Source organism: Oryzias latipes, chromosome 23 (assembly GCF_053564925.1).
Source record: "Oryzias latipes strain Hd-rR chromosome 23, Olatipes_Hd-rR_3.1".
Taxonomy (NCBI): domain Eukaryota; kingdom Metazoa; phylum Chordata; class Actinopteri; order Beloniformes; family Adrianichthyidae; genus Oryzias; species Oryzias latipes.
The window spans coordinates 8918244-8939859 of record NC_136259.1 but is presented as its reverse complement, the minus strand read 5'-3'; the positions used below and the strand labels follow the sequence as shown (position 1 = coordinate 8939859).

Here is a 21616-nt window from a genome sequence, read left to right as displayed (position 1 = left end):
CACAAAAATGTATCGGCCTATTTACTCCATAACATTTATTATAGCTGGTAGGTTTACTGGAAAACAGAATAAAAAACAGCAATTTACAGATGAGTTTGAAATTGTCAGTGGAGATCATTTCTTTGAGATATTGATTCTGATCAAAAACATTACTTGAATGGAAAATGAATAAAAGCTTTTTTTTTTTTAAATTTAAGTAGAAAAAAATGTCAGAAAAGCTTAAAACTGTTAATAACTGTGGCAGCTTTTTATACCACCTCCAAACTGAATGTTTGATTATTTAGATAATATTTAAATTAAATATATGATGATGTCAGTTATCTACCCGGGGGGTGACTGAAACTTTAGTTTGGAGCAGTTTTTGAGTACTTTATTTATTGGGTTTACGCCTTAGCTTTACTCTTTTTCTTAAAAATATCTGATTTATTTATGAGAAAGACGGAGGACAAAAAGAGGCTTCAAAATGAATAGAAAACCAATCAATGCCAAACGAAGGCAGACACACACACACACACACCAACAGGAGGACAAATAGATTCGAACAGGACTCGTGAAGACCTGGCCGACGTGGCAGTGTGTGTGAGGATGTCTTTATGCTCCAGCTGAGCCTCGGCAGAGCAGCAACACAGAGGCCAACTGAAATGAGGAGGGGAGATTAAAGGCAATGCCGGGGCCTGCAGCCTCTGTATCCAATCACCGCATTCCCCAACACCTCAGCCTGCATGCTGATGGAGCTGCAGTGAAAGGGGCCATGCACTCCGCCACTCCCGTACACAAGTGCACAGGCCACGCGCTTGTGCCGTGGCGCTACTTCGCCTCTTACTGTATAAGATTGATGATAACACTGCAATTTCATTTTTATCACCGCAGCAGCTCTCGTTATACCGGCATAGATCATCTCATTGATTTTAGTGCTACGTGATTTCTTTGTAACAGATTGGAAACAAAGACTTCTTATGACCAACTATGTATGTGTGTATGTATAGATACAAATATACCTTGTGCTAAGATTTTTCTCTACACCCCTAGTTACTTGAATTCCAACATGACCTCATCGTATCATGAAGAATGACTTAGAAATATATCATTTGGGTTTTTGTTTTTTAGCTAAACATTTGTCTGCCCGCAGGCACGAAAACATGTAGCAACGAAAACAGAATATGGCTCAGGCTAACAGACTTTATTTTGTTGGTTCCGTGTTAAGTCTTTGTAGTCTTTGGATTCACATACTTTCTCTGAAAAGTTGCGGTTCACCTCTGAAGGTGCCGTCAGTACAGGTACTGATCCTCTGTAACACTCATATGCCTCCGCTAGTCTTTTAGGGCAGGTGACCGTAATCTGAAGGAGTCAGGCTTGTTTTTCTCCTGGCTTTTTCAGTTCTTTTTGCATTCTGCTAAAATATATATATGTATATTAGAAGATTTTATGGAATTCACGGGTGAATTGTCCCAGGGTCTCTTTAAAGAATGACTCTCTCCCAGGAATTCAATTTGTCAGCTGATGTTTTGTCGGTTGAAAGCGTGACAGTTGTTGACTGCAAATGATCAAAGTATCGGCGTATGACTGAATTTGTTTGTGGGAAGATGGGGGAGGGGGGGTTGAACGGTAGATGGCGAAAATAATTACAAGGGAAAATGAAAAATGCAAATGCAAGCTCATTTCTAAAATCGGCAACAACAGTTGAGCAATGAACATAATGAAAAACCTAAACATTAGTTCTCACCGAGCCTACAAGCAGCAGAAACACTTTATAATAGATTTTCACAGATTTAGGTCCAGTTAGCCATCAATGGGGCCTAACTCTATCTGGCAGACCTTGCTTCCATGTCCCAAGGGTGCAAAAAAAAGGTGGAAATTATTGCACACCAACACATTTACCCAGAGGTCTTTAGTGTGTGAAATCATAGCAAAATTTAGGGGACTTCACCTTATCATCACTGCTCTGTTGTGGTGGTATCCTCAGGGGGGACAGGAGGTACGTGCTTAATTGCAGCAATAAAGTAGCACAGGTACGAGGGAATAGGCACACAAGAGTTTCTGTGTTGCTAAAGGTCGCCAAGGCCATTTGTTTTCTCTTATCTCTTCCTTTTTTAATGGATGATCATTCATTGTTTCATGCCGACGCCCTGTTATTAAGCAGGGTTCATTATTCTGAAACACTAACACCAGTTAAAAAGAGGGCGTCTCATGGGAAAACTCCATTCTTGATGTGCTTTACGCAAGGTCACAGCAGGAAAATGTTCACCGCTTTCATTATGAAAAAGCTTGTAAAAACTACATGTGGACTGAATGGATTTATTTTAACCTCAAAGCCTCGTGTTCTGCCTGCAGTCGTCTGACTGGAATGGATCAGTTATTGGAGGGATTCCATCTTTCACTATTACCTGTGGGGCCAAAAATTCCCTTTTTTTAAAACAGTATTTTCCTTGCCATCACACTCAAAAGCCTTCATTTTTCAAAATACAGCAGTGCGCCTTATAATCCGGAGTTTATTAGCCCTTATGCTATCCAAGGCAATTTTGGGTGTGGGGTCACCCAAAGTTGGGGTCACCCAAGACCGTGCGCTGAACCTTTTTTTTTCAATGATTTGTGAACTACACTGATGTCCATGGATTACATGAAATCCTCTTCACCTTTATCCCCCTTTGTCATGGTAGGTATAACACGTCAATGTAAGGGTGGGGTCATTTTGACCCCACAAGATAGCACAAGGGTTAAATATGTTATTCTGTTTGTGTTTACTGACATTTTAGTGATTTTTAAAGGGAAACAGTGCTTGACAATGTTTGGTTGAGTGTTATTGTGAAAACACCAACACAGCTAATGTGTAATCGTTCTTGGAACAGGGCCATGTCCGAATTCCTTCACTACTCACTACACAATCACTCTACTACTCAATTACTTCACTACTCACTACACAATAATTACTATAAAACTATATTGTGCTTTTTTTTCTAAACTGCGAAAATTATGTCACCAATTTCACAAAGTGAAAATGTAATTTTTATGACAAATATTTATGAATCCACTTTGTTCTGAAAATGAAAATGTTGATTTTTTATTAAAAAAATACATTTAAACACCCCCCCACACACACAAAAACTGTCCAAACGCAATGCATTGTGGTCTATACTTGCCAATCAGTGAGCTTTGATGCACACTGTTTTTTGCAGAGACTTCTGGAAAATTTCTAGAGCCATGGATTTTAAAGTTAGAGATTCGGACAGCACTGCAAAGTATAGACTAAATGTTTTTTTGTTGATGTTTTAATAAAACATCAATGTTTTTGATTTGATTTTTTATTTATTGATTCATTTCAAGCATTGTAGTCAAAGCAATAAAGAATTTACACATATTTATCAAACTCATTACAGAAATGATGAAATGCATAGATTAAAAAGACAGAAAACAAAACAAATACGTCACTTAAATCACATTTGCTTAATTAAATACAGCAATCATTAACTAAAGTATAAGTAGTGTTTGATTTATTGCTTGAAAAGGAGTGGGAAGAAGCAAGCTTATATAATCCCACCCCCACCAGAACACAGTAAATTAATAAATACAGGTTGGAACCTGCTCATATTAATTAGATTTTCACTTCGTGAAAACAGGGATGTATTATATGTCAAGTAGTGAGCATGCTCTCCAAATTTCTTTTAAAATCCAGGGCACTAAATAGTTTAGCACTATATAGTTTTTTAGAAGTGAGAGAGTAGTGAAAAAATTCAGACATAGCCCAGGTTTCCTTTTACATGTTACTAACCAGGTTGGGAGTTAGCGTTGTCACAGTGACGTTTGTTTTAGCGGTACCAGTCTGGATTTTTACGTGTTGCAAACAAGGCTAGGAATTACAGATATTGTGAATACCCAAAAGCAGGAAATTCCTCTAACATGGCTAACATACATCATGTTACAAATAACTTCTGCAGTTACAGTAAATGAAGTCTGACTGACTGATTAAGTTATCTCTGACTCTTGTCTTGCTAATTGGCCTTTTAGTTCGGTGCCCCTTGCATTTGACAGTTAAAAAAAATAGACCATTCATTTTAAGCGTGCCTTATAATCTGGAGTGCCTTTTTATAAATTCAGTCTGGTTGTGCTTTCTGAGTGATTTTCAGAATCACACAGCACTGTCAAAATGTTTTGTTGAATGATATTGTGCGTATGCTAACACAACTAACCTGTAGCAGTGTTGGACTTTATTTTAATGTGTTACCAACAGAGTTGGGTCTTAGCGTAGACAATAACATATGTTTAACAGTATTAATCTGCTTTTTTGACATGTCGGTATTATAAATGAGCTAATGGGGCTAATGTGTAGCGCTGTCGGACTGTATTTTTTTTAACATGTTACTATCAAGTTTGGGGAGTTCGCGTAGTCACAATAATAATTGTTTTTGTGGTTTCAATCTGTTTTTGTGTGCTTCAAACAAGGTCAGATGTTACAGGTATTGTAATTATCCTAATGCCTTTAAATATGTAAATACGCGTGTAAATCTGCTAACTCCTAAAAATGTGACTAATGTGTAGTGTGTTACAAACAAGTTTTAGAGTTACTCTGAACGTAATTAATAAAGCCTGACTGACTAATAGATTTATTTCTGAGTCTTTTGTCTTACTTAATGTGCCTTATGGTCCGGTGCGCCTTTTTATATGGCATAATTTATAAAATAGACCCTTTATTGACAGTAATCTGGTGTGAAAAATATCGTAAAAAGAACATATCTGTCACATCTTATTTTTACAAGGCAAATAAATTATGTATTTGTGAAATATTTTTCATACTTTCATTTTTCATTTAAAAAATGAAGGTGCTAAAAAGTTTCTGTTTCCAAATACTTTTGCCTGTATATGAACTGGCAAAGAATTGAATAATGGATCCCCTGTATGGAAAGAGTGCTCTAAAACCTGGGGCAAAACATCTGCTAAGCATATGTGAATTCTGATGACTCCTTGTTCTTGTGTCTTGAGCTGCAAAGCAGAAAACACATTTTGGTCAGAGGGGGCTTCCGTAGTTCTGGACCTATTACTGCTAGCTATCGTTAGCAGTAAGCTAATTAGCCCAAATTGAAAAGATGTTGAAAAAGTAGAAAAGTTCATTTTTTCAAAGCTTTGAAATTTTTTATAATGTTTTTCTAAATTGACAAGTCAACTCTTGAGGATTTACATTTCAATTTTACCGTTTTACGTTACTCTTTTAGGTGTGTACATGCTAACAGTTAACTCAAACAGTGAAACAAATCCTATTTATTTCCTATTTGCTCCTTATTCAAAAAGAATAAACAGCAAAAGGTTATGAATTCAGTTGTAAATACTTTACCGTTTACAGTTCATATGAGCATATATTCACCAACTGACACAAGAGTAGAGGAAAGCCTGCCTTGAGGTTATAATTGGCATTTATACACTGCGTTCACGCTTGTATTCTTTTATGCGTGTGTATTCTTTCGAGTGTGTGTAAGTGTTCGTACTTCAGTGGGATCGCTGCTCTGTTTTGCATTTTTTGTAAAAAAGACAGCAGGCAAGTCAAATCTTTTCTCCTCATAGGAAACGAAGCGTTGAAACAAGCTTGCTTCACCCAAAATAGACTGTCCGGTCCGTTCTGTCTTCCTTCGTCACCATGAAAGAGTGCTCTTTGTGGGAAATGTCGACAGAACTTTGATGATGAAGAATGTGTTTTAAGGGGCTTTGTCACTTAACAAAAAAAGATATATCTGTTGTTTTCAGTTTATAATTAAATAAATGTATTCTAGTAATGAGTTTATTTTATAATGTTACCTGGCAGCATTGTATAGCTTAATTTGAAATGTATATTAAAACAAATTTAGCCTAAACTATATCTACATGTATACATTTACACTTACACTATACGCTTTTAAAAAGAACGCCTCTCTCACCCCTCCGCGGGTGGTTTCTCACCCAAGCCCGGGTCCTCTACCAGAGGCCTGTTTGCGTGGGAATATTTGAATTGTAGCATTCCAACAGAACCTTGTTCTCAGATCTAGTCCATTTCCATTTTGTTCCAGTAGCCCACTTTCCATCAGGTTGCTCTGGTCCCCCAGCACCTGAAGCAGACCTTGTTTGACGGGGCAACGTCTGAGCTGGCATGACATGTGTTTTGTTGTCACTCATGGGTTATGAGGTAGGCAGTAGCGTTAAGGAACCCGCCCAAGGACCCTCACTGGAATATGTTAGTAGCTCACCATTGTTATGGTCTTTCTCTTTCGGCTTTTCCCATCAGGGGTCGCCACAGCGAATCATCGTTTTCCACTTCACTCTATCATGGACATTGTTATGGTAATTGTCCCAAAAATGGAGATAGAGAGTCCTTTCATATCCATCCTTTGCTCCACAAAATACACAATACATTCAATATTAGGATCATAAAAAGAATTTTAAAAATATTTAAAAGTCATTAATCATCATAAAAAAAGAGTAAAAAGAATAAAAGTATAAGAGAAATATATGTAATAAAAGTGGTAAAAAGTAGATGCCCAATACTAGCTCAATCTGCCCTTGGGTATCTAACCGTGTTTTACTCTGTGCCCATCCAGCATACATATGTAAATATGTGGAACAAATATTACGTTTAACTGAAAGTTGTGAATGCAAAAACAAAGGTAGAGTGAAAGCAAGATGAGACATTTGTGTCGTACTCCAAAATGTGTTTTGAAACATATAAAATATTATGAAAGCAAAGATTTAATTATTTTCAATTAAAGTTTTTCAAACTGAACATTTTGTTCACGATTTAGAACCTTTTGACCACAGAACTGTGACCTTGTTCTCAATGTGGTGGCACAAATATATCCTCGTAGTATCTTTATTACCAACCATCTTATTTGTTTGGTAATTAAAAGTTGGTTAGTCTGTCGGGTAATAGAGCTAACAGCAACATTCATGTATATTATGCCGCGTTACTCTTTAACAGCGTCAATGCTTCCTTTTTTGACAGTTAAATCAAATTCACTGACAGTGGACTTTATATACGGTTCGATTTTCGTGTTCATGTACATGGAAAGACTAAAAAGAAAAGGCCATGTGCAGGACCATAGATCAATAGATTATGTTGTGCTAGCCTAACACAGTCTAGCATTGGTTGACAGTTCTGACGCATGCGACTCTAATTGGAGTTTCTTCTGTATTTTTATTAAACTGGCCTGACATGACTCTCCAGTCTATACACCTCTCCTTTGGTAACATTTTGAAACATCAAGGACCCACTATTTTTATTGATCAACAGGGTCAAGACTGCAATAAAAGCAGAGGGTGCCTTGATTGTTTCTGTCATGTGGACATCATTTGAGGGGTTTCACTCAAGCCCTATATCATCTGATCCATTCCTTTTTCTTTCTCTGACCTAAAGCTGTAATTTTCTGTGCTTCACTCCCTTCCCTGTTACTCCATGCTGCTCAGTTGGCTTCACCAGTCCCTGATTAAGCCCCGCTAAAAAGGATTCATTTAAAAACGACCCTGCCAGGCCTCAGGCTGGAGGGACGACATCAAAGTTCTGGTAATGTAGCATTTGGATCTAAATTACGATTTCTGACTGGCAGTCTTGGAGCCAGACTCTGTTTCCTCATCCTGATCAGCTGCGGCGTGCCGCAGTGATACAGCTTTTCGGTCTGACATGTACAAGCAGACATACCTAGATACACACGCATTGAGTCGTCTCCAGGAGAGCAGATGTGATGCCAGTTTCTAGCTATGTCAAGCTGCTGTATGTCTGCGTTGGGAGAGAGCATGGAATGCTTCAGCCATTCTATGCTCCTGTTTTTTTATGTGTAGAAATAAGCATGTGCTTGTCATTGGCATGCAGAAAAAGAAACGAAAAAAGCCACAACATCCTTGTTTCTCCAAGTCTGGGATCAATACGGTATATTTGATGCGGTTAAGGCTCCTCACCTTACGCTACATATTTTTGGCTCTGCTAGTTAGATTGCAGGGCTCCAGGAATGCCGATATCATTGCTTTCTCCCACACAAAGCATTGTCAGCTAACTGCCTGTGAGGAAGAAAGATGTGATAAAGCATTTCGAGGAAAACGCTCCCTCCATCACAATGCTTTCAAACATAACTCCATGACCGAAATGTGTGTTGACGTCTCGCCATGTTGTAATGCTATTTAGGCAGCCCACTGGGGCTCCATCTACATGCCTGGATGCTCCAGCATTTGTTAATTGCTTAGGCTGTCCGTTCTAAATATAAAAACAACTCTAGGAAAATGGATAAAATGTCTTTTTAGCTAGCCATTTGATCTTCCGTTTAAATATAACAACTAAAAAATATCCTTCTTATTTTGTTTGTTACCTTGCTATACAATGCTGACAGTCAGAAAAACTTACATTTTTCAATGTGGACATGCCAGTACTCTTAGAATGATTATGCAATCAAAGTAAATCAGGTAATTGATTCAGTTGCGGAAAAAAGGCGGCTTTTCACCGTGATGCATTTTGCGGAGAATCCGTCTCACAACCGGCAGTTTGGCGTTTTTTCTTTATTTTTTTTTTGTTTAATTTAATGAACTGTGTTGTGTAGGTTGCAGATGGTCTTTTGTGGTGTTGCACTGTTGAACCTGAGGGTCACTTTGCTTGAATGTCACTTTTTGCTATTTGAATGTAATTTTTGCCGCTGCAGACAAAAGAATTTCCCCATCGTGGGATGAATTAAGTCTTATCTTATCTTAGACCGTCACTGTCTCTGTTGTGTCTGCTGGCCGTACCTCCTGGCTTCCGGAGGTGTGATTTGCCCTTCCCACCCCTGTGTCACCCTCACTGAGTCCTTGTAAGATGCATGTTTGTGGAAAAAATATGTTTTAGTACTTTTGTTGTCTAATTTTGCAGTCGACGACAGTGTTACCCGTGGTGTTAACGTTGGTTACCACGTGAGAACGGCACCTTAAATCTAAAATCAAATTTTTATTTTTAAAGTAAAAATTGACTTTTTTTTTTTCTTTTGTTTCTCCCATCTTTTTGCCGTGAAATCAACGTGTCTATGGACCGGAAATGGAATTCCTGCCTAAAGTTTCCGTTGCGGAGGGACGGAGATCAAACGCAGACATGGCGGAGGCTATGTAAACACCCTGATTGGTTACAGAATGTTTTATTTTTGTGTGTCAATGTAATGCAATGGAGATGCACTGCAGATGGACCAGTGAAAATCTGCCATAATTCTTAATTTAACATTTTTTGTTTTAAAATATTTGGTAAGATTTCAGTCAAACATAGGTTACCCAGAGATTGTTGCCTCTTATCCTCATGAGGGATGACCAGAAAGTATATTGCAGTGTCAGCTGTCACAGCCTATGAACAACTCTGACCTAAGAAAATCTACTTAATTTAGCGCTTACTTATCTTTAGTTTTCAGTCAGAAAACATTTTTCCTTTTAGATGTTGCCAAGATCATCACAGTAAAACAAGGGCTAATTAAACCAAAACTCCATTTCCACTGTTGTCAAGAACATTTTTTTGACAGAAGTTTTTTTTTTCTAGCAGATTTCGGAGGACACTCTAAGATACGTTGGAAAGGGCTCCTTCTTGTCTCGCTCAGCGTGCAATCTCAGCATGACTCTAATGCACTGCAGCTTTAAGACCATACTCCAGAAGCCTAAACTAAGCATTTTTACAAGTGTGTGCCTCTAAGCATTTATTAATTCCTCTTAGATTTAGATCTCTGGAGACATGAAAATACATTTTTGTGTGTGTATATATATATATATATATATATATATATATATATATATATATATATATATATATATATATACTTTAGATATATATCTGTATCTGTACTTTATATATATATATATATATATATATATATATATATATATATATATATATATATATATGTGTGTAATGTAATGTAACCTTTATTTAACCAGGAAAGTCCCGTTGAGATTAAAAACCTCTTTTGCAAGGGAGTTTTGCAAGGGAGCAGCAACAAGTTACAAACACAGACAACAAATAAAATTACATTCAATTATAAAAACAGTTACATTTAAAGGAGTTGACCTCAAGTGCTCTCAGTCTGGTTTTAAAATCATTTAAAAAGATAAGATCAGGGAGCTTCCAGTTTTTTTGCAGTGTGTTCCATGACGTGGGAGCAGCGTGAGAAAAAGATCTTTTTCCCAGTTCTGTGCGGACAAATGGAACATTGAGCAACAGTTGATCATTTGAACGCAATGAATATGAATCAACATTTCTCCTCTGTAGTAAATCTCCAATGTAGGAGGGAAGCAGTCCAAGCATGGCCTTGTAAATAAAAATGTACCAGTGTCCTTGCCTTCTTGTGGACAGAGATGACCACCCCACACGAGAGTACAGTTCACAGTGATGTGTTAATGCTTTACAATTGGTGATAAACCTCAGAGCAGCATGATACACAGAGTCTAATCTATAAAGACAATGATTTGAAGCATTCATGTACAAAAGGTCCCCGTAGTCTAAAACAGATAGAAATGTTGCTGTCACAAGTCTTTTTTTTACTTTGAAAGAGAAGCAAAGCTTATTTCTAAAAAGAAAACCCAATTTCAGTTTTAGTTTCTTCACAACATTTTCAATGTGGGGCTTGAATGTCAAGGAGTCATCAAGTAAGACCCCAAGGTATTTGTACTCATGTACTTGCTCTATAGCATCTCCGTGAAGAGTGAGAATCTTAGGGAGATCTTCTGGCACCTTTTTGGCATTAGAAAAGAACATGAATTTGGACTTTTCAGCATTTAGGACAAGTTTCAATTGCAGAAGTGTAAGCTGCACATTATCAAAAGCTTTCTGTAAAGATTCAACTGCTTTCGCAGGAGTTCGTCCAAAGCAATAGATAATTGTGTCATCAGCATAAAGATGAATATTAGCATCTTGAAGATCTTGTCCTAGTTCATTAATATATAAAATGAAAAGTAGAGGTCCTAATATTGAACCCTGTGGCACCCCCCTGTGGACATTTAAATATATATATATATATATATATATATATATATATATGTGTGTGTGTGTGTGTGTGTGTGTGTGTGTGTGTGTGTGTGTATATAAAGTTTAGCTTATAGACTTATGGGGGTTGCCACATGTTAAGTCCCTTGTGGGGTTTTGGCAACCATCCATCACATCCAGCATTGTTGTATGTTCTGTTTCTATTTACTTTTTCTTTTTTTGATACGTGATAAATGAAATAAAATAAAGGTTTATTTGAAAAGACAAATCATTTCTCTGTTGTAGACATTTGTCAAAATGTGTCGTATGGGAGAGGAATTGAGATGTGCTGAGTAGCGGGAGGAGAAATAATAAAGCATAGGAGCATGTCAATAACATTACATGGTATTAGGCCATACGCTCTGCCACATGAATCTATCTTCAGCCTCAGTCAGTGCTTTCATTTCACTCTAGGGTGGCCACACATACATTTTAATCAGCCATTTGGCTGGCCAAGCTGACAACTGCTCAACAACAGAGGCAGATAAGTGCGATGACAAATCACTGCGCTGCTGCTACAAGCTTTTGGGTTAGTTTGAGGACTCCTGCCAGTTGTAGATTTTTTCCCACGATTCATGAGGCTATTCCAGGAAATAGGATTACTATTTCCTCTCTTCATCATCCCGTTTCCTTATGACTGCGAGGAAACTGGATGACAATCTGCAACATTGCTGGTAAATTAAATAAATAAATAAAAATCATGAACACTGCCACATTATTTTTAATTAAAAGCAGACATTTATGGGAAAACTAAAAATGTGTTTTGATCCCCGTGCTGTTCTGAAATTTTGCTTATTGGAACAGTTAATGTTGTAAATTTGTTAGCCTTTTTGGGCCAGTATTAAAAAAGAATAGTGTCATATTTTGAGGAGTTAGGTTTTTTTTGCCTTTTTTATTAGTATATAAGTTTCATATCTTTTACAACAGCAGCATTTCAAATCTTAAAATTAATCATACCTGTCAGGCTGTCTTGCCACCACATTTAATCAATCAGAAAAAATCAATTTATTACTTTATTTTTAGATCAACTTTCATTAATACGCGTAAAATACAAGGTTTTTGACATTTTTGCTTAAAAATAGGTTAAATTATTTAAAAAAAAGGGCTAAACAGGACTGCTCTGTTTAAGTTTCAAATGATAAAAGAAGGTTTATTAAACAAAAAAAATTGGAAACAAAAAATCATAAGCAAAATCAAATGACAATCGGATCGGGGCACCAAAAAACCCTGATTGGGACATACCTACTTTTAACATAAGCTTCTTATATTTCAAAGTTTTTTTTACAGAATAGCCTTTTTTTTGTCTTTTAACAAGATTATAAATTTATTCGTACATAAATAAAAACGATTTTTAAAATGAAAACAAGTAATAGCTTCCTTTTTTTCTAAATGCGTCCAAAGACGAGCTGAATTCTGTCAAATGTTCCATTTTCATGCCTTTTCTGTTGACAAAAAGAAGATAAAGGCTTCTTGAAGATAGAACAAACATGCTCCCGTGCCTTTTACATTTTAGCTAAAAGCCACATTAATGATTGTTTAACAAGCTAAATATTGCATTTGCGATATTTAACTCAGCCGCTGACTGCGGTCACCACAGGCACCTCTGTGTGGATGAATCCTGATAGATCCCCATTACCCTGGATGTGACCCCTCGCAGCTCAGTTCATTAAGCTAGCCACCCAAGTGTTCGGGACTCAAGTCCAGATTTAATCACGACTTCCATCCTCTTGCCAATCACAATTAGACCCAGAGAAGCCCCTCCAGAATGGCACCGGGGAGGGGGGCCTCCGCGCACAGACAAAGGTTAATTTGCAAGCAGCAAGGGCCCAGCTACAAGGCCAAAGGTCACCTGATTGAATATATTGAGGGTGGTGTGTGTGCAAGATGGTAGGACTTGGCAGCAATTACAAACTTCATCAGTATTCATGCGCTTCGTTCGTTGGTAATAGGTGCATTACTTTGAAAGAGGATTGCTGATTGGATGTGGCCTTCATGGGAAATAGCTAGTTGGGGAACTTAAAGATGGCTGAATTTATTGACTACCTCTTTGCTTTAAAAGTCTTCCCAATTGCTTGGGGGACAATTGCAGTGTTTCTAGTTCCTGGAGAAACTTCATAGATCCAGACCTCTCGGGTTTGAAGAAACTGTATAAATTCTAACTCTAAAAGCAACTTTATGACATTGGTTAACCCTTGTGCTATCTTATGGGGTCCAGATGACCCCACCCTTACATTGACGTGTTATCCCTACCTTGACAAAGGTGGATAAAGGTGAAGAGGATTTCATGTAATCCATGGACACCAGTGAAGTGAAGATCACAAATCATTGAAGAAAAAAGTTTCAGTGCACTGTCTTATGGGGTCTAGATGACCACACACCCAACGTTTAAGTGCCTAGGATAGCACAAGGTTAAGGAAATTGGGGCTTCCTGTTTTTTTGTATGAACAGTCAAACTCATTCCCTTTCGGTACAACAATGCAGTGTGTATCATCCTGTGTGATGAAGCTTCTTTATGTTAATGATGTGTTGCATAAAAAAAAAGAAACACAAAACAAGGCATCATTCTGACCGAGCCTACTGAGGGTTTCCTCCTCTAAACATGAACATACAAATTCGAAGGCGCAGACGGCACAGTGCCTTCTGCCCTGTTTATGACTGAATCTCTCTGACCTCGCATCATGTGGTGCAATGTCATTTCCAGGCCAGCTGGCAGCGGGGACGTGCGAGATTGTGACGTTGGACAGGGACAGCAGCCAACCGCGGAGAACCATCGCCAGGCAGACGGCCCGCTGCGCTTGTAAGAAGGGCCAGATCGCTGGGACAACGAGAGCCAGGCCCGCCTGCGTGGATGGTAAGAGGAGGGGAGATCCTGGCTTTGCTTGCATTGTTTTTTTTTTTAAGGGCCACTTGGTGTTTAAGTAGTTTCCATTCCAGTAAGTAGCTTTGCTTCAGTGGGAACTACTTATACATGAACACGCACTTCCTGATGTGTGCTTGACTTTAGCACTCAAATGGAGTACATTTTTGATGGGGAAACATGCAAAGCACAATCTTGTCCTAAAGAAGGGGTTGGTTCAGTTTTTACTGGTAGCTTTAACCCTTGTGCTATCTTGTGGGGTTCAGATGGCCCCACAAGACAGTCCGCTGAACTTTTTTTCTTCAATGATTTGGCATCTTCACTGGTTGTCCACGGCAGACATGAAATCCTCTCCACCTTTGTTATGGTTGGGATAACACGTCAACATAAGGGTGGGGTCATCTGGACCTCATAGGATAGCACAAGGGTTAAGGGGATCAACCAAGAAGGAGTACTTAAACACTGCACCAAATCTTTCCACATCATTAAAATATGATTTGTTTTTATTGGCTAGCAACACTTTTGCATGATCGTGTGCCCTCTGAAGTCATTCACAGCTTTAGGGTAAGAATCATTTCGGAGAAGACGGTATTTTTGTGCTTTTTCTATGTTGATATCTAAATAATCTTTAGTTGTTAAAAGCAAAAACAGTTTTCTTTTTGATGCGTAAAAAAAATATATATTTACTGAAGTCTAAAAAAAAAAGAAAAGACAAAGAACTATAATCAAATTAAACTTTAACAATAAAGCACTTTTGATACCAAAGCAACAGAAAGTGCTTTACAGAAGGAAAACATCAAATTAAAATGAAGACAAAAACCTTATTATTTATGAAAATTTTAAGCTGTGTGGGCATTAAACCACATCTGTTTTTTTGCTGTGGAGAAAACATCTTTTACATACATTTGAATTTGAAAAATACTATAAAATGCATACATGTAATAAGGAATAAAAAAAAAAAAAAAAAAAAAACGGATAAAGTTTTACAATTGTTTTAGGAAAGAAATGATATTGTGAGGAATGTCTAAATAGCCATTGGACAACTAGTATGTTGTGGCCCCGCCCCTTTTGAACCCTTTTACACTAAAGATGTAGCCAGTATATAACAAACAATGTTAACCCTTCGAATGTTTGCGCAGTAAACTAAACTACAATAGTTTTTTGATGCAAAGAAAAGTCACAAAGTTATAGTTTTGTAGAAAGCTAATGAATGGAGCAAATCCTTTGCACCTATACGCATCTAAACACTTTTTAAAGTTTTAAATAATTTACAGTAATATTAGAGTAATATTTTCCGCTTTGATTCCTGCCCTAAATTGGAATGTTTAAAGACAGCTTGAGGCCATCTGTTGAAGATTGAAGCTATAACATGAATTTTCAATCGTAATATATGAGCAAACCGCCCAAAGGAAAGGCCCACAATACCATAATCCATATAAAAAAACAATATGTTTATTTGAATCTTATTTATTAAACATGTACAACTTTAGCCTAATTTTAAAAGAAAATGGACTTTTTACTCATAGCTTTAATTTTTTTTACTTAATTATATAGTTCAATTCTACTTTTATGTGTTGGCCTGGTTTCGTTTTTCAAAGTTCACAGTGGATACTTGGGTCACGGCGCATCACCTGTTTTTCTTTTGTGTTTGTAAATGAAATTGTTTCATACGATCTATGACAGCTTCCTGTTGTTAGACTTTTTGTAATGGTGAACTAGAGCAGAAAATGCTCGGTAGTGGTTGCCATGGTGTCTTTTCTCCAGGCGCTATTCTTACTCTACAGCAGTTTATACCTTCATATGACATCTTTGCCAACATCTCACTAGGTTTATTTTATTTTTTTTGTGGCTGCTCTCATGATGCAGCCTTCACCCGTGGAGGGACTGGAGGGTGTGTGTGCTCAGGTGAAGAAAAGATACACATTACTGAGATGGACCTGTGGCGAGCCATAACTCAGGATGTCTTTGGATGTCTTTGTTCTGCTGCGTCCGGCTGTGTCCTCACAGTTGTCGCTCGTATCTTCAGTTCCTCTGTTTTCACATGTGAGCGCGTGAGGAGGCAGCTCTGCGTTGCTGCAGAGGAATTGTAATCGACCAATGAGTTGTGGAGGAATAGCTGCCACAACCGTGTCCTTCGAATCCGTTTAAGGGCGCTCTTTGACACTGGGATGTTTGATCTAGACTAGATTTTGTTTCCAAGGAGAATCCCAAAAAGGCTAATCTGAATTCTGGAAGTGAATAAACATAAGAATCTCAGATTTGCACTGATAGATGAGCTCTGGGTCATCCTTTATATGAAACCTAGTTTAGTTTATCTAGATTATAAATGCAGTCCAAACAGAGTAAATTTTCAAAGAAAACTTAAATGCAGTTTACTAAAAGTAGGGCAACTCTACTTCAAATCATTTCATTACAATGAAATGGTGCTTGTTCCAGACATATAAATATACACAATATGTATAGCCTCTAAATTGGGGGTCACCAACCTTTTTGAGACTGAGGGCTATATCATGGGCACTAAGTAGTATGAAGGGCGCCACTTCCGTGCCCCATGCAAAGCACAATCCTGGTTTGTTGAGACCGACACTCACATTAGTTAGCGGAAGATCATATCTGTCCGTTTATTTTGAACACACCCACCACCAGCCAAACAGCATTAACCTCACTTCTGCTCACAGCTCCCTCACTTATGGTGAGCGATTTAACACACCCGAGATTCCCCACTTCCCATGAGTTTTAAAAGCTAAAGGTGGAGCTAACCCCAAGATTGCCACGATATATTGATTTGCTCTATGATCAGTGCTATTTTTGGAGCATTCCCTGCGGGCCCCGCAAAGGATGCTCTGGGGTGCATGGGCGCCCGCGGGCACAGGGTTGGTGACCACTGCTCAAAATTCATCCCATAAAAAAAAAAAGGCTACATTGGTTCAGGCACACCACCATTTGGCAAACTTCATTGACTGTTTGAAAAATGAGAGAATGGGGGGAACAATTGAAAATAAAAATGGATCCATTAAAGACACACACATACTGTCCCAATCCGAAATCTATTAATCTTATAGTTGCTGATTAAAAAAGAAAAAATATTCCCCCTCCCAGCACTAATGCGTTTCAAATGAAACACGGGGAGAACATTATTATAAAACAATTTTTGATATATATATGTTGTTTTTGGGTGTATAAGAATACATTTTTAACATGAGAGACAAAAGGAAATTGCTCCCCACTGAAACCAGCCTTTAGTGGTCACTTCAGGAACTGCAGCATACTTCCTGGTGAGCTTCAAATCTTCAAATCGTTGCTTTATGTGGCCTGTTCTAGAGACTACAATTTGCAGGAGGCAACCTAATAAGTCATGAGTGGGATTTTTTTGGTATTTGCTGCCCACTAAATCGAATTTTGTCCGAATATTCATGTGCTCAAAAAGCAAAGAAACAGTCATTATAAAAATAGATTTTTGACATATGTACATATGTTTTTTCGTTTTTGATTATAAGCATACTTTATTACAGTGGATCAGAGGAAACTAAATCAGAATGGTTTGTGGAATTCTTCATACTGCCCATTTAAGGTGACTATGTCAGACCGTCCTAGTGCAAAAGCCCGACTGAATTAAGAAAAACCCTCTCTGTATATTTTATGCATTAAAAAAAACACATTAAAGAGTTAAAGTCCTTTTTTTCTTGTTCTATGCAGTACCTCCCCGAAACAACCTGCTAGTGAAAGTGTCCAGGTGTTTCGCTCTGCTCCACAGCACTCTGGAAGTAAGCTAAACCAAACAAAGGCAGGAAATTTTCCTGCTTCCCCCAACCCAATCAAACCAAGTCTGGTAAACTATCCTAGTGTGAATGAACCTCAAAGCACCTAATCTATCCTTTATACACAGAGCCACATTGGCCCTGTTGTCTGTGTCGCATGCAGCCAAAACAACTTGATTAGTTTCTGAATAAAAATAAAGTTAACGATGTGAAAGTGCATGTTGGAACGTAAGTGCAGGGATCCTTATTTTATTTTTTTTGCAAGGAACCAACTTACATATAATCAGTTGCAAATTGTGGCACTCTGAAGAATTTCTTCTTAGACCTGCTTCCTGGCAGTGTGCTGCAAAATATTGCCTTACACATCATTATGGTGGAGCTTACATGATGAGGCTTCATTTTCTGCAATATTGAATATATAATCTTTTTTTTGTTGTTTTTTATTTCCTGGCATCAAAGGAACTATTTGAGCATATTAAGTGTTTTTCTTAAATTTACCTCGCGATGCCATTTTTAAGCTTAAGGTATGGGAGAGAGACTCCATTGTCTGGATCATTGACTGTATATGAGAACTGGACTGATTGCCCCCCCCCCCATGTTTCAAATTGGAAGTACTTGCTGGTTCCAACAAGCCAAAATCCCATAGACTTTGTATGTATAAATAAACTGCTATTACTCAGTCAGAATAATCATTCTTGCTCTTTTACATCTTTTTTAACACGTTTTTGATAATTCTTATTATTTATGTTTTCTATAGCGCAAGTTATTCAAGTTACAAACTGTCCAATCAGATGCCTCAATAAAAGTATGCAATATTGCTAACGATTAACCCAGTAGTCCTCAACTCCCAGCCCGCGAACCAGTCCGTGTATCATTTGGTACCGAGCCGCAGACAGAAAAAAATGCACACGCAAACTTCGATTATTTCCGTTTAATTTACTGGGTGATATTGACGGAAGTTTTATTTTAGAAAACTACCGGATTCTGTTCACCTCATCATGTGTTACGTGACTTTAAGCAGCTGCTCGGATTGGCAACAGTTATTGCCATGGACGCGTAACCAACTCGGACCAATCAGTGCTTACTGACGTTGTCATGGCAACGTCCAGATCGCAAAAAGATTTTGACTTAATTGACTGTATTTCAGTGGGGATGGAAGAAAGCCCTTTTTAATAGGTGACATCTCAGTCACTCAGTTCAGTTCTCATATGCAGAAAACTTGGACAGACCCACGCTTTACCACATTTTTTCACATTTGACGTTGCATCATCAACGAATCGTCTATTTTTGAACTCTGTTATATATAAGGCGCACCAAACCATAACGCATGTTAAACGGGACAAAAAAGTCAGAGAAAAGTTTGTCAGTCAGATTTTATTAACTGCGTTCTTGTTTTTTGGGAATGGGTTGTGACACATGCTACATGTTAGCCACATTAGAAACTTTAGCATATTGACTATATCTTTTACTCCCAATCTTGTTTGCAACATAAAAAAAACAGATTCGTGCCGCTAAAACAGACGTAACTGTCACTATGCTAACTCCCAACCTTTTTAGCAACACGTAAAAAACAATAAAGTCTGACACAGCTACACGTTAGTCGCGATAGCATATGCACCGTAACACCCAACCTTATTTGCAACTCATAAAAAAGAAATCAGATGGGCGTTTTGACATACTGCCTCTCAAAATTGCTTCAACATCAGGAAGCACAACTGGCATTAATCTTATATGAGGCCCTCCAGATTTTAAGGAACAGTGTTGAATTCCTTTTTTTTTTTTATTAAGATTTTTAGGTAGGCCTAAACGTTACAATAATTTCTCTCCGCTGTTCTTTTTGTCATACCACTTCCTGGTGACACACGCCTTTCACAGTGCAAAACCTCGCCGCCTGCTATTATTGCCTTCCAAAGCTGTAATGCACAAATCTTATTTGTTTATTGAAATGGGGAAGCAGCCTCCTCTCAGCGCTGGGTCTTTCAAAAAATAAATAAAAAAGGAGGCGGCCAACGGAGCTGACAGATAAAACGTCAAATGCCACGAATGGGATTTCAATCAGGTTTAATCTACTGGAGTCCTTGAGGCCTGCTTGCAGTTGTAATATGCTTTTGCCTTGGCCTACATGATCGTGTCCTTCATGCTTCAGACATCGGTCATCCAGTGCGCGCAGGATAATCTTCAGCTCTGTCAGCAGCCTCACACAGCAGCAGGTAATGAAAACAGAGGGAGCGCCAAAAGTCGTCTTGTATTGTTGTGCACCTCTCATCTTCCACCTGCTTTGCGTGTTTATGGCTTTAAGAAGGCGAATATAGAAGATAAGCCATCGACACGGTAAGACATCCAGTTCAGAAAACAGAAACTTAAGGCTTTCAAGCTGTTTTTTTTTCGTTTTCCTTTTGGGGGGGCAGCTTGTACTGTGTTCTTCTTTTCTCTACACTCTCGGTTACACTACAATTTTTCCTCTTTCCCTCTCTCGGCTTTATGTGTTTGGCACCCATTGGAGGCCTGTAGTGGAGACTGGTATTGCATAAGCATTCCCTTTAGTATCTGCAATTTCATGCTCTTAAGCCTTATCGCATCTGCACTTGGCAACTTTTAAGAGCGCAGATCTTGATTTGTATTAGGGAGGATGAGACTGCATGAGATGATCGGCTTTTGCGCACCGGCGCAGGCTGCAGGGATGGTGCAGGAGGAAAGAGAAGACTCCAGAGGGGCTCATAGCCCTTTCGCGTGGTTGTTAAGGATCAACGGGGAGTCTTTGTCTCAGCTGAATGTGTTTGATGTCCTTCTACTAAGATGTTTGAGCTGATGAAAGGCAAAGTGGAGATGATAGCTCATGTTTTTTAGGATGTTTCCTCACCTGCAGCTTTTGACATGCAGACACATGCAGAGGATTTGTCCATATCCTTCTATGATGAAAATGACATTGGATTACAGACCTTTGGGGTTCTGGTAGACTTTGAAACAAAGAAAGTGTTGCCAGGTTCTATTTAAAAAAAAAAGGCAAACCTCTCGTTTTTTCAACGTCACCTTATTCTTACATTTCTGCTTGTATGGCATTAAATAGAATCATTTATATCTTCAGGATTCGGATTATAAATGACAACATAACTTGAAAGTAGGGCTGCACGGTGGCGCAGTGGTTAGCGCTCTTGCCTTACAGCAAGAAGGCCCCTGGTTCAAGTCCTGGCTGGGGGACCTAAAACAGAACATCTGATTAGAGTTTGCATGTTCTCCACGTGCATCCATGGGTTTTCTCCGGGGACTCCGGCTTCCTCCCACCGTCCAAAAACATTCGTCAAAGGTTAATTGGTCACTCCAAATTGTCCCTAGGTGTGAATGTGAGAGTGCATGGGTGTGTGATTGCGGACACTCTACCCTGCAACACAATGGCGACCTGTCCAGGGGGGTCCCCTGCCTTCGCCCACAAGTGGCCATGATAGGCTCCGGCAGCCCCGTGACCCCGAAAGGGAAAGATGAATGAATGAACTTGAAAGTATTACTCTTTGCTGTGTTTTGGAGATTTTTTAACACTACAATTTAGGAATGTAAGTCATTTAAAAGGCCAGTGAAACACTGCTGCTAGTAAAATCACTGGCTGCGTACAACACAGGCTGTAAACAAACATATTCAATTTATCCTGTTAAAATGTCTATATATATATATATATATATATATATATATATATATATATATATATATATATATGTATGAGTATTAGATTCAGATGTATGTGTTTGTATATATATATATATATATATATATATATATATATATATATATGAGTATTAGATTCAGATGTATGGATGTATGTGTTTGTATATATATATATATATATACATATATACATACGAAATATAATACATAATTATCCACATGAGATGTATTTGCGTTTTATTTATATATATATATTTATATATATATACACACTGTAACTTGGTAGTTCTGTTCTGAAGCTTTTTCCCCTATTCAGATTTGTATCTTCCTCTGCATCGATTCACTGATATTAGAGAATACTTTTACATTTTTCCA

The 21616-nt window shown here is 38.1% G+C and overlaps 1 protein-coding gene across 4 annotated transcripts in view; it reads left to right on the top strand.

Moving 5' to 3' along the window:
• tafa5 (TAFA chemokine like family member 5) overlaps nucleotides 1–21616 on the top strand; it is a 221596-nt gene that overhangs the window by 108654 nt on the left and 91326 nt on the right. For all 4 annotated transcript variants that reach the window (XM_023952179.2, XM_023952178.2, XM_011490952.4 and 1 more), the window contains exon 2: nucleotides 13671–13820. In XM_023952179.2, the coding sequence (XP_023807947.1) occupies nucleotides 13671–13820 (150 nt within the window). The remainder of the gene's footprint in view (nucleotides 1–13670; nucleotides 13821–21616) is intronic.